Raw genomic sequence first — 13,540 nt, 5'->3', positions numbered from 1 at the left:
TTTTGTACTGCACATAAAAAACTGAAAGCATGTGAAGTGTAGCATTTTGTAAACTGTAACTAATTTCAGTCACATCTGTGTCTAATTGTTGTCTGCATTCGCATTCTTGAGAGTAGATTTATTTTTCCTGGACCACTCTGTGGGTTCAGCTGACCAGCCTAAGTGAGGATTAGTTGTTTTAAAGTTATTTTGATTAAAGAGTCATTTTTAAATTTGGTAACGTGCAACACATGGTTTAAATAATCCTTGAGACACAAAGGAATATATCTAAAGTATGTCTAATGAAAATGAAAATTGTGGATATGAACTTTCACAAATCACAGAGTGTTGGAGGACATTTAAGGTACATATTTAATTCATTGTGAATGAGCTGGTTATTTTTTTTGCCCTGTCACACAAATACATAAATGAGATCTTTCATGCTATGCACATACATGAACATGTATATATGTCTATAATGTATATATTTTCAAATGTACAGAAGTTGCTATTTTTGTAAAAATTTGGTACTTAAAATAGTGAGAATGACATTTTTTTAAAATTTGAATCAAGTATGAATAATTGTGCAGTTCATGTTGGAAAATATCGGTTAGTTAAAAAATCCATTTGAAAAAGAAAGTTTTTTCTATTATAAAAGATGGGTTTTTTAAGATCCTGTGCAAGAGGGAGTGAAGATAGCTCTGTAGGCAAACTTAGTTCTCACCTATAATTTTTTCCAGGTGTTTAGAAGTAACAGCAGAAGCATATCCTAAGGCACTCTGCAGCAGTTTCTGGGGTAAAGAACTAAGGGGGAAAAAAATTCTTAAACCAAAATGCACAGTTTTGACTCTATCTGCTAGTCTAGTTTGATTTGGCATGCAACGATGTATTGAAAAGCGTGTTATGCAGTACTTTAAGTACCCAGTTATAAAAAGATTGATGTTCTTCAGCATGCATTATTGCATGCTTCTTGACATCATTTGTAATGTTCTTCCTTGCCTGACTGCCCCTAGCAGTTGTTTACTCTTGCTAGTAGTAATTCTGTCTGTGATTAAAAATAACAAAAAAACCACCCTACAGACACATAAGTAGGATTTGCTCGGATGATTTTTATGGCACTTAAAATGCCTCATGTCCTATGTCTTTGCTCTGTGATCATTTAAGAGATGTCAGTTCAGGTTGAATGGAAACGCACAAGAAAGATCCTCACTGCAGACATTAAGAGGATATATACCTTGCCCAGAGAAGCTTTTAAGCTAACAGTGTCTAGGAGTGTATTTCCACCTGAATTTTATCACCTGAGAATTGTTACTGCCTAGAGTTTGTTAGTAAAGCACCAGCGTTTTTCTGGTGGAATATGAAAACTATTACTCACCTGAGTTATAAAAGGAACCACTTGAATGAACTAAAAAATTATTGGTGGCCTTTCCAGTGGAAAAAGATTCCTTTTCTTCATGAGCGACCTCAGAGGTAAATTCTACAGCTTCCTCCCATTTATTTTATCAGAAATCTCATTAGCACCTGTAATTTTTAGAAGCAAGACTACGCAATAACTTGTGGAGCTTTTATTTTAATTTGACCTGGCTGGAGATGGGCTTCTTTTAGAGGTGGTTCTGTAAGGCTGTGTGCTATATAGTGAAGGTCTTTACCATAGGTAGAATTGTTCCTTGTTATTCTCTACCTCTCCTCCCCGAAGAATACCATCAGCATCTCCAGCTTGCCTTTGGGGTGAGCTTGGCTTTTGGGTTCCCTGTGGGCCAGGCACGGAGGAAGGATGGCGAAGAGCAAAGGGAGAAGAAAACCAGTATGATGAGGGCAAGAATGTGCCAGGACCGAAGGAGAAGGGAGGGATGAGAGGAGGCGAGGATGCTGAGGGGCTCGGGCAGAGCAGCTGGCGCTGCCCTCGGCGGGCGGCGCGCCGGGGTTACCTTTGCGGGCAGGGCAGAGCCGGGCAGAGCCGAGCCGAGCCGAGCCGAGCCGGGCCGGGCCGAGCCGGGCCGGGGGAGGAGTGAGCCCTCCGCAGCTGTCACGGGCCCCTGATGAATCACTATCCCGTCACTTGGCTGCCGGCCCCTGGCGCGGGAGGAGGGAGAGAGACCTGCCGGGGAAACAACAGTTGAGCCTTCAATTTAAAGACAATATGCCTTTCAGGGCCACCGCACCCTCCTCCTCTCCCTTTGGATTTAAAGGACAGAATTGTCATCCATAGTGATATCCTTTCTTTAAGTTAAGGCCTCATAGTAAACTGGAGTAATAGAAGCTTCTGTTTGTTTCCCTGGTTTACAGGTGCAGAAGTCCCAAACCAGTTCAGATGTTGCTGTTTCCTCAAGCTGCAGGTAAGAATTTGACCGAAAATTGTTAATTTTTTGCAAGCCTTCTATTGTTGGGGAATTTTTTAAACTTCAAGAGATAAGTAAAATATTTATTCTTGTTTCTCACATTAAGCAGATGAGTAAGTTCTGGAGCCTAGCCTTTACGTGTGTGCAACCGAGTCTGTAAACCGTGAGCACATAACTTTTCCACTGAATTGTTAGAGTTTGTATTTCATGTAGGCATTTTGAACTCATTGCAGTATCATCCTCTTTTTGTGTAGAAGGTTTCAGGTAAAGAAATATTAAATGAAGAATCTATATTTAGAATCTGTGGTAAAATTTCAGTTAACATACAAAAGCTTCATACCTGAAATAACGCTCAGAATATTTATACCATTACTGCGGGAGTAATTTTATATATAATTTTAATAGTCTTTAAAAAAACCTAAGCATTTCTTTTAAACTGAAAAATTACTAGTTCAAATGCCTTGGAGGCACAGTAACCTATGAAGTTTCTATTAGGAGCAATTACTTAGAAATGAGTACATCAAATAACAGTATCAAAAGTTTTAGGTATAAAGGAACAGAAGGATAGTGAACTTCAGTCATAAGCCCTAACACCAGCTAAGGGATATGTCATAGTGATGATGACTATTGGTCTGTTATTATAGGGCTATTGAAAGCACAAATCTTAAATATTCAGCTGCTTTTGTGCCGCTTATAGGTTTAATTTTTGCTTTAGATGGGAATTGCTGTTTTCTCCTTTTGACTAAGCGACAGCTGCTGAGGTACAGCCGAGTGCTAAGGCACACTAACGCCTCTATGGACTTGCTGTATGTCGGTCAGATCCCTTTCCAATTGGGCACGCTTTATGTAATCCACAAAGCAAACAAGTGAGCAGACATAATAATGTTTTAATGCTGCATTTGTTTCAAAGGAAACAGAGGAACAATTAAGTAGTTTGCCAGAGTAAACACATACATCAGGAATATCTCATTCCCTGTCAGTAGATGATAGCTTTCCACAATTGCTTCAAGTGTTTTATTTGTTTTGGAGGCCCATTATATTGCCACTGAGTGGTAAATCTTGAAGAAGCAGAGTGTTAATTTGTTTTAAGCGAATATATGTCTTCATATGTTGGTGGTTCCATCTTTGTACATATTTTAAAAATATGAGATTACATCAATTTTGAAAGTGCCGTGCTTGGATCTAAGTTTTATTTAGTTACAAGCTGCGAAAATAATTCCGGTAGCTGGCCACTCCTGTGTGGGGCTACAACATGAGTTAAGCACGGGAAAAGATCAAGTAGGGAAAAGTAGTTAATTTTTTACTAAGTGTTTCTGGGATGTTGATAAATAGCAGGCTGCATCTCATAAAGGCAGTTTCTCTGTAATTCATGTTGACTTATGTCACTAAAACAAGTTGCATCTTGTTTTCAGGTCTATGGAAATGCAGGATCTAGCCAGCCCACACAGACGACTAAGTGGTAGTAGTGAATCCCCCAGTGGTCCAAAACTTGATAACTCACATATAAATAATAATTCCATGACACCCAATGGCACAGAAGGTGAGCCAGACTTTTTTTTCCCATTTTTTTTAATTTCTTTTTTCTCCTTTTTTGCTTTGGTGTTCTTACATAATGTATTACTGTTTTAGGTGTTCTGTGTTTATTCATATGGTATATAAAGGCAATGCTCAATGTTTATCAGTAGTTACTATTATCAAGTTTCAGCAATAGTTTTCATGACAGGTTTTTGTTTCTTTCATGGAGTTAGAATGGACTAAGCAGGTAGTATGAGCAGAGCTTAAATTTAAAAAAAAAACAAGTCCAGAAACGGAAAAGGAAGTTTAATGATGAGAGAAAAGTAGTTGTTTACAATTGCCATAGTACAAAATGTAATTTTTCAGTCTTTTTTTACTATTTTGGTATTTCTTTATGTTCTCACTTTTTTGTAACCTCCTAAGGCTTTGAGAATTTTGTCAAATAGGCTAATAAAACTAAGTGTTGAAAGTTCCTCAGGCTAGCTTGCTGCTCGGATGGAGTGGCCAAAATTCAAACAGGTGTAGTAATTCAATGGAGTAAACTGATACCTATTTCTCAAGAAGCAGTCAGGCAGTTGATAAGTTATGTTTGTTCTCAGTAGAATACTAACAACAGAACAACCTAACAGCTTTGCCAGTAATATAATACATCTATAATACATATAATAATACATATAATGAAATACAGAAGGGTTTGTGCAACAAGCAGCAAAAAATGCTCTTTCCTGTAGCATTTCTGTGTCAATAGTGGGAAAGATCATACATGATATTTAACTGGCTGTGTGAACAGAGACTTAATACATTACTAGAAAAGACAGTCGTGGAGATTCAGTATTCAGGTCTTCAGTATAAATGCATAGGTAAACTGCTACAACTGTTGTAGCAAAGATATGCCTTTTTTTCCTAAGGACTGGGTTGTAGTAATGCTGTCAAACTCTTCAGGATTATGGACATGGATCACATTTTTTCAGGAAAGGCACATGTCAGTCAAACAGATGTTGCCCCCCCCTCAATTCCCCAAATATTTTTGTTATTCATTGTAATTGGAGTCCTTGGTAGTGGGGACAGTTTATAGGTTATCAGATTAACAGGGACTTGTGCCAGGCTTGTGTGTAATTTACTTTTTGCTATTGCTGTAAAAGTATTGCTTCAATCAAATATTAAGTACTTTGGAAAAAAAAACAAAAACAAAAAAACCCAAAACTTTTTAAAGGATAAATAAAGTATTTACTGTGCTCATGGAGTTTAAGCATGAAAATATTTTCTGTCCGTAAATGAATCTTCTTCCTTTAAAATAGACAAGTATGTTATTCTATTTTTATATCATATTAACAAGTATATACCACTTTTGATACAGAATAAAATTGCTCTTTCAAATTAAAATTCCTCTAGCTCACAGAAGCCTTTATTGTAAACTTCATGAGCTTTTCTACTTTCTATATAACTTGAAGGTTCTTCATATAAAAAAAAAATAGAGGGTGTTCCTTGAAACACTGAAAGATGTTCATCATCTGACTTGAGTTTTTGTTTGACATGTAGTGCTGTGTGCATCCACTTTGAGAAATGCTTAATATTTCTTCATCAGGAAATTAGGTATATGCTATATCTATTAATGCACTGACCTCAGGTGGAAAATAATTTTGGAAATAATATCTCAGCTTCTAGGTAGGTATCAGAGTTTATTGAAGGAAGTCAATTAAACCATGGTAACTTATTTGTCTGACATTAGAACTTTCCAGTTTAAAAGAATATTGAGTGAATTCTACCCAGAAAGCTCTAACTTGCAATAGATGTTTGCCTCCTGAGATAAAGCCAAACGGTTTTCTTTTGTTTGCCCTTTTCCCTCAGGTGACATGACCCTCCTCAGCACTGCAGACTGGTTGCTCAGCCCTAGCACACAGAGCCCCACAGGTTTGGGTGCTGCAGTGGGCGCAGCAGGCGTGGGCACTCAGCATGCAATTTCGGATGTTGTTCCAAAAGTGTCCTGAGAGACAGCTTGTGCTTGGCGGTTCTGCTCTGAGCTCTCTAATTTGAAAAGTCCTGTCTCTGATTGCTCTTAAGTGACAAAGAAGGAAAAGTTTTTCAAAAAAACTAACAGAATAATTTATTTCTGAATGAGATGTGTGCCAAGAGACAAAATTTACAAGTGAAGCAGATGCCTAAGATTCTGAAGGTGGAATTTCTACTGCTAATCTGTTTTCTCTTGAGAAAAGGTTTTGTTAGGATCCTTGAGCTGCTAAAGAGACTTAAGAAGGAGTGGAGTGAATGAAACAAAAGTTTCATTTTTTTTTTAATGAAGGGTGAAGTAAAATTATTTTTTCTGGGATTCTTGAGGCAGAATCCTGCTGAGACATAAGTGGCTGATTGTAAGGATGTGGTTGTAAGGGCTTGCTGAACACCTCTTTCTAGATGCTGCAGTCTGGTTTGCTTGTTTGTTGCACATGGAGTGGGGATGTGGGTTGCTGAATCTTCACATGTCAAATGTAATATTTGAAACCAGCTTCTGGTCTACCATGGACACATTCTCACTAACATGAAATATCCTTCCTTCTCTATCATAAGAGGTCTTCATGTGGCCAAGAAGCTGGGCCTCTAGGTATTTGCATGTTATAAATATCTTGTAAAGATATGTTAAATTTGATTTGACTATGGGTGTGATTTTGACAGGTTTCCATACCCTGAAGCACAGGATATGTTCACTAAATGAGGGGAGGGGAAGAAGAAAGAAGAAAGAAAAAAAAATACATGTCCCAAAGTGAAATGGCTGCATTTCAAACAAATGTTCATTAATTCCTCTAAGGCTTATTTTCAGACTTGTCTTCTATTGATGTTTTTCTGCAAGAGGATGTGGTTGGAAGATAGCTCACTTTGTTAGCTAATATTTTTAGCTTCACACTTAGCTGAAAGTTTTCAAAGCACTGAATGGGGATTTAGTTGTACGATTGAGTCTGAATTTAATCTCTACATGCAGCTTATATATAATAACTCTTTGTGTGCTTAATCTCACCTTGAGAGAGTAAAATTCTTCTCTTGGCCAGGCAGCATGGTCTTCACTGATGAGGAAGTAACAAGGAAATTACAGACCTTGACCAGACAGAAATTTCCCAGGATCAAATGCAGAGGACTAAAATGTCTGGCTAAAGGCACCCAGAAAAATCAGGCCTAGTGTGCCAAGGTGATGCTGACTATATGAATACTACAGTATTTGAGGTTTTTGTGTTCTCTTTAAGTGTATTTATCGTAGCAGGCGCTGGACACTATAAAAATTATGGCCTTGTATAACTTGCCAAAGAAAACCTCTTAAAAAAATTATTGGAGCAGGGATCAAAATGTTCATAGTTTTGCCTTATCTCTAATCTTCCTTTGTCAGTGAATTGCCATGGTGGGTTGATACTGAAGGAGTTAAAGGAACAATAACAACAGAAGCTCATAAAATTGCCATTCATTAAGTTTTATCAGACAGCTGGTGGCTTTTCCAACACAGTGCCCACTTTGGTAGATACCCTTTAGAGGGGAAGGGCCGTGAGTAATCAGTAAACTTGAAAGGAGTAGGAAATGTGTTTTCCATGGCAGACAACTGCATCCAGTTTCTGCCTACGGTGATCTTTACTTTTATCTTAAGAATGTAAATCAAATCTGATGCATGGCATAGAGTGAGAAACAGAAGCCTGTGGCCCATCATGATGATGTTTTATGCAACTGGAATGGAAAAGAATAGATGAGGACTGGGAGAAGGAGCTCTTATTTTCTGAGCAACTACTCTTCATTCATTTAAGCAGTACAGACCTGCTACTGCCCTTTTATTTGAGTGTTTAAGGAGGAAGGAGGGAAGGCATTGTCATATCAAGTGGGAAGGGAAAATGGATAACAAATTGAAGATCAGATTTTCAAAGATACATAGGAAGGGAGGCTTCAAAGGGAGTTGGACATCAAAAATCCTTTGGAAAAAAATTATTCTCACTCTTTAAGTACCTGCTGCAACATGAGAATGAGATCTGACACAAAGGCAGTCAAAGCTCTCCACTACGAGACTATCTGATTTGTGGCCATTAAAAAGGTTGTTTTAAGTCTGGTGAACATAAATCCATCTTTGGGGGTTTCAAAAGGCAGCACTATGTGGTATGTTTGCTGTCAACTTGCAGTATTACAGAATGGAGAAAAAATGGTTCTCAGTATTTCCTAAAGTAATGGGGGAGTAAGATGTTAAAATCTATAGAGAGGGTAGATCTGGTTGTTGTTATGGCATGTGATGTAGATTTCTCAAAGTAAATTATATTTCTATAAATTATATTTCTTTAAATTCTAGCATGCTTTCTCACACTCCAAATAATCTTTCATTATTGCAATTAAGCAATTCACATTGGCAGTGAATGATTTTTAATTTATTCCTATTTTCTTTTAGATTTTTTGGTTTTTTGTGTGCTTTGGGATGCAAAATTGTGGTAGGTGATAATAATCAGACAAAAATATGCTTCTTCTGGTGATTCTAGTTGAATTCCAGTACCTTTTAATTACTCATTTCTGGAGTTCCTGCTAATTATGTATGCTGAAAGTTTTACACTTGTGTTTGCACTAAGGAGCTTGATGGTATGAAACTTGTAATTGATACCTCCATAATTAGACATCCTGAAATAATAGCATACTAAAGGTAGATGTAATATTTGCCTTCTAGTCAGGTACTAGCATCAAGAGCTGTGGATGCTGTTTCTCTACTTATCCCAGAAGAGTGCAAGAGAACCATTGTTTGGCCAGAGGCAAAACCTGCAGAGCTCCTGGGCTCCAAAAAGCAAGCTGGGGGTCTCTAGGGGCTAGTAAGAATCTCCCACCTGATGTCACTTCTGGAGGATAAAAATCAGGTGCAGCTTATTTATGTGAAGGCAAGGGGCTGACTTGGACTATCCTTTCTTTCCTCCTCTTCATCTTTTTTTTCCTTGCTGTGTTACACTGGCTTCCTTCCAGACTCTGTCTTACCTGTGCTTTTATTTTCCTGCTTCACCAAGAGTCTTTCTATCCTGAGCACATGTAGCATAATGCTCCATTATTCCTCTTTCATAGGCACTTGGCCAGTGAAATTACTTGTCCACTTCTCTGCTGACTCAGTCGAGCAACTCCTGTTGCAAGGTCCTGGGGAGGAGACTGGCTAATAAATATTTATTTACTTACTGTCTTTTCTATATGTATGTGCATCCATTTTTGAAAGAGTCTCTATTTCAGTTTCCTTGGTGAGTCTTTCCTTTAAGAAAGGACCTCCTTAAATGAGAAGTTAATAGCAATACTGGTTCCCACGGGCATTTGGGGTAAACAAAATACTCCAAATGACAAATTACTTAAAAAAAAAAAAAAGGAAAATCTTAGAAACACCATTATTTTAATATCATTTATTTTGAAAGCTTCTCATATAGATGTTCACAACACATGCTGTTTCAGACAGTGGATGAAGTGTGGTAGTGTGAGAGCACCCTCTGAGTGTTTCCAAGGACCCCAGAACTCCACCTGCACAGTGATTGTGCACAGGCTGTGGGGTTTCAAGGGCCTGTGAGGATGTCCACTTCTTTTCTCAAAACTAGCCAACAACACATCATTCTAGGGGTGGTGTCTTTCCTGTGGGACCAGCCTGTTATGCACGTGTGTGTACAATTGTGTGATTCCATACAAAAATGTCATATGAAGTGTCGTATGGCCAGTAATACAGATGAGAAGGAAATCCAGGCCCAGCTGCCACTGTGCACCTGCAGAAGGTACAGAAGTAGAACATCTCAGTCAAAGATCACACCTTAATAGGGTAGTATTTGAAGAGCCTTAGCAACTTCAGACTTGTGGCTTGATGATTTAGCATTTGTACCTTACAATCTTCTGATGGATTTTGCCAGGTAGATAAAAAAGCATGGAACTTGGTTGCACTTTTGGGTTAGCTGAGTCCTTTGACCCCTGGTCAGTGAGTGAACCTGTGTCACCATGTTCGATGAAACATGGTGACAGGAGCTAGGGAATTTGCTGCTGCTGGTGCTAGCTGGAGGGGAACAGAAGCTACCACTTGTCTCTTTGTCCAGGTGAATTTGGCTTTAAGTCTGTCAGTCCTGGAGCTCAGACACTGGCCAAATGTAGAACATATGGGTTCCCATTTATGAAAAGTCCCACCTGCTTTGTCATTGTGCTTCTGTCTTCATGAGATAGTCTTGTGTATCTTGTACACCTAAGTGGCAGAGCAGGTTTGACTTCTCCATGCTGCTCTCTTGTTCACATGTAGACCTCCATATTCCCAGAAGGTAGTGAAGACAACCTTCTTTTCCTATAATGACTGGGCCTGTGATGACCTGTGGTCATTTTGTCTGGCTTTGGTTAAAGAATATGAATACTGTTTGGGTACACTGCAAGTTGTTAAACATGTGCATAGTCAGATTCCCAACTGAAAAGAGGAAAGTATAAAAGGAAATATGATAGTCCATGACACTTGTAAAAGGATTGGCTTGGGATACATGCTGCCTCCATTTGCAGGAGAGAGATACAAACATTTGGTATAATGTGAGCGTTAAAGGATAAGAGCCTTAGTTTGACTCAAATGCTCTCATCTCCCAGTTGCAGTGAATTTTAACCCATAACTGTACTTGTCAGATAAATATCTAAGTTGAATCTTCCTTAGCAGCTACAAATACTTTCCACCTTTGTCTCTATCCATATGTTTTTGAATTTTCTTTCTGATTTTGCACTGTAGCAATGACACCATTTCTTTGTAAATTTAAGGTTTTTATTGCTAGATGAGGAGATACAAGGATGTTAAAACTCTTTAAACTGAAATTCATAACATAAGAGGAAGATGAGGGTCTTGGGGGTGTATGTGGTAAAACCTAAGTGTTAATCACAGGCCAATTATTGGAGGAGTTTTGAAGCCTCTCACATCAGAGGAGGGGAAAGCAGGGAACAGTCTGGGCTTGAACTAGAATGTGCTGCTTTGTGCAGGGACTTTTTTTTGAAAACCATACAAAAATTTAGGCTGGAAATTACCTTCTGGTAGTTTCCAGGCAATGAGATTCAGGGAGAGTTATCTTCTTTGAGGAGCACTAACAAGTAAGTTTATCAGGCTTCATGGTCAGAAGCTGATGAATTGATAATCTGTTTTAGAAAGAGACAATAATATCTGGGATATGAATTAGTATAATTGAGTAGTAATCTGTGACCTTTTTATAATTGCAAGATTCTTCACTACAAACAAAGGGCTGTTTGAATAAAATAATCAAATATATAATCAGTTTAGAGATTCAAATTAGAATTTTTGTCTTGTTATTAGAAAAAATTATCTTTATGTTCTAGGTGAACTTTGGGCTTCTATAGTGAGTACAGAAACAGGACGATGTCAAGCAAAACAGTGTGTGAATAGCAACTGATTATACATAAAGTACTTTATCAAGATTTACATGGTGTTTAGTTACTACTATTATTTGAAGATGCCAGCCAAAACAGGGCAAGAGAATGTATGTCTATAAACAAACTACCACACTTTGTGAGTCTTATAGCCCATGAACACAGAGAGCTGTCAGCCAAGAATAATTTATTTTTGCCCAATTTTTTGTAAATTGCAAAGAATATAGCATCGTAGTGTTAATTCAATCCTAAAACTGCAAAATTAAAACTTATTTTATACCTTTCAGGCATGTTTGCAATATTTTAATTCTAATTTAATATATACGGCATAGCTGTTAACAAAGATGAGTTCAGTAGAGCAAGTCTTATATGTATTTATTGTAATAAAAGCAATTTTAAAAAGATATTTTAAAATCTTTCTTTTTGCATGCTTGAAATCTTTATGAAGTATTCCTAGAATTTCTGTGCTAGGAGTAGCCAAATATTAGGTCTCAAAATCCATATTTAAAATAGCTAGCATCTCATTCCTCATAACACTATTTACTGGGTGTTACTCTTTATGTATACCAGGAACTCCATGACAAACTGTGAACTCAGAAAGTTGTTACTTGGTCAATGAACCACACAAACTTGTGGGTTCTGGTCTGAAGTTCTCTCTCTCAATAGAGTTCAGAAACTGCCATGTAAGTAGTTTTAAACCACCTTTTGCTATACAGCTGACAAAACAGGGAACATTGCACTCACAATCTCTGACTTTCTTTAGAAGAAAAATCTTAACGGTCTATATAACATTGGACCAGCAGTTGTGACATCTCTGAATTTTTTTGCTTTATTTCTCCAAGCTAGCATGTGTGCTATTATCTGCTACTCCTGTATTTTCTACTGTTCCATGTGTTTTCTTACATAGTTTCTTTTTAGGTCTTTCTAGAATCTCACAAATGACTAGGAACAAAAAATAAGGGGAAAAAAATCTCTTTGTTGATATAGTTGGTTAAGCTCCTTGATATATAAACCAAATCTAAATCACTAATTTTAAATAACAACAGATTAGGAAGACATTAGTCTGCTTCTTGAACTTCTTTTTGATAATCTATTACATGAGTGGTTTGGGTGGCACTAAAACTTAGTAGTACATTGCTAAATCAAAGTCTGTCCTTATAATTCAACTCTGATGATTCTGCATCTCTGTAAAGGTCAGTTTTGATAATAGAGCAGCAGAAATGAGAACTTTCCTGTGTCACTTTCCACAGTTTCTGCCACATCTGAGCATGGTGTTGGCTGTTACTGGCAATCTTTCAATGTGTGTTGTCTAGATGTGGCAATATTCCCACTCATTTCCCAGTGTCATCCTGTGAAAGCTTAGGACATGTCCCAGAAATGTTAATTGTTATGGAAAATGTGAAGAGCTGAACTCCAGGGCACCCTTAAGCAGCATGTGGTAGGGCCAGATCTGTGCCCGCCCAAAGCCTGGCTTCCTTGGACAGCTCCATATGTCTCTCATCATAGATATGGATGACTCATGCTGCTGGGATAGGCTGTGAGACTTGAATTCTTAGGCAGTGCCTTTGCAGTTCTTCCCTGTGATTCTGGTGTAAAATATGCTCCATGGCCAGTCAGTTTTGTCTTGGACAAACAAGAGACCTTCCTTTGCAGTAAGAGTATGTAAATATTTGCAATAGGTAAACCCATGGCTATTCTTCTCATTTTATTTCTTTGTATAGCAAGATTTCATCCTCTTAAATATTCTTAGACTGATAGAAGGAAATATGCAGTAATTTTCAGGCATTTTAATTAAAGTGCTTGGGGAATAGAGAGTTTTTCAGTACCTATTCATCTTCATTAAATTCCCAACTATCTGTGACACAAAGGTTCATTAAGGTTGTGGTTGTTTCTAAAAACATCATTCTAGGGCATATTTATTATCACCCAAGTAATGGGTATCCAGATCCAGGGATCCAGGAGTAATAGGAACATCCTGTCTTATATCCTTTTTTTTTTTTTTTTTTTTTTTTTTTGTAGTCAGGAGATAAAACATCTCCTGAGAGATGACATAAAGTTTTTATGAAAAAATGTTGAGAACCTCAGTCAGCAACTTTCCCATGAAGATGGCACTGCACTGTATTTCATATGTTTTCCTGTATTTTCAAAAATACTATGTGTAGTAAACAGCATTCAGTTTAAAACTATGTTGCACAGAAGTGCAACAGTTTGCTTATTAGTCATAGAAACAGAAATTAGATTTTGATGATGTTTGTCAGAAAATGATATCTTGAACAAAGATCCAAATAGGTGCTCAGAGGCTAATCTAACCTGTCCTTTAACATTTCAAGTGATGGGGGAGCCACAGC

At 37.7% G+C, this 13,540-nt stretch overlaps 1 protein-coding gene across 38 annotated transcripts in view; it reads left to right on the top strand.

Annotated features, from left to right (window-relative positions):
• The window catches only part of EYA1 (EYA transcriptional coactivator and phosphatase 1), a 152,980-nt gene that overhangs the window by 71,300 nt on the left and 68,140 nt on the right, over window positions 1-13,540 (top strand). For 23 of the 38 annotated variants that reach the window (XM_085572233.1, XM_085572231.1, XM_085572232.1 and 20 more), the window contains 2 exons: window positions 2,266-2,315; window positions 3,731-3,858. In XM_085572233.1, the coding sequence (XP_085428359.1) occupies window positions 2,266-2,315; window positions 3,731-3,858 (178 nt within the window). Of the gene's footprint in view, window positions 1-2,042; window positions 2,095-2,265; window positions 2,316-3,730; window positions 3,859-5,681; window positions 5,745-13,540 lie in introns of those variants that run through there. The other 15 variants (XM_085572224.1, XM_085572225.1, XM_085572221.1 and 12 more) reach the window with 2 other exon arrangements.

Source organism: Lonchura striata, chromosome 2 (genome assembly GCF_050655825.1).
Source record: "Lonchura striata isolate lonStrDom1 chromosome 2, ASM5065582v1, whole genome shotgun sequence".
Lineage (NCBI taxonomy): Eukaryota > Metazoa > Chordata > Aves > Passeriformes > Estrildidae > Lonchura > Lonchura striata.
The sequence above is the reverse complement of the archived record's forward strand: the minus strand, read 5'-3'. Positions and strand labels throughout refer to the sequence as shown.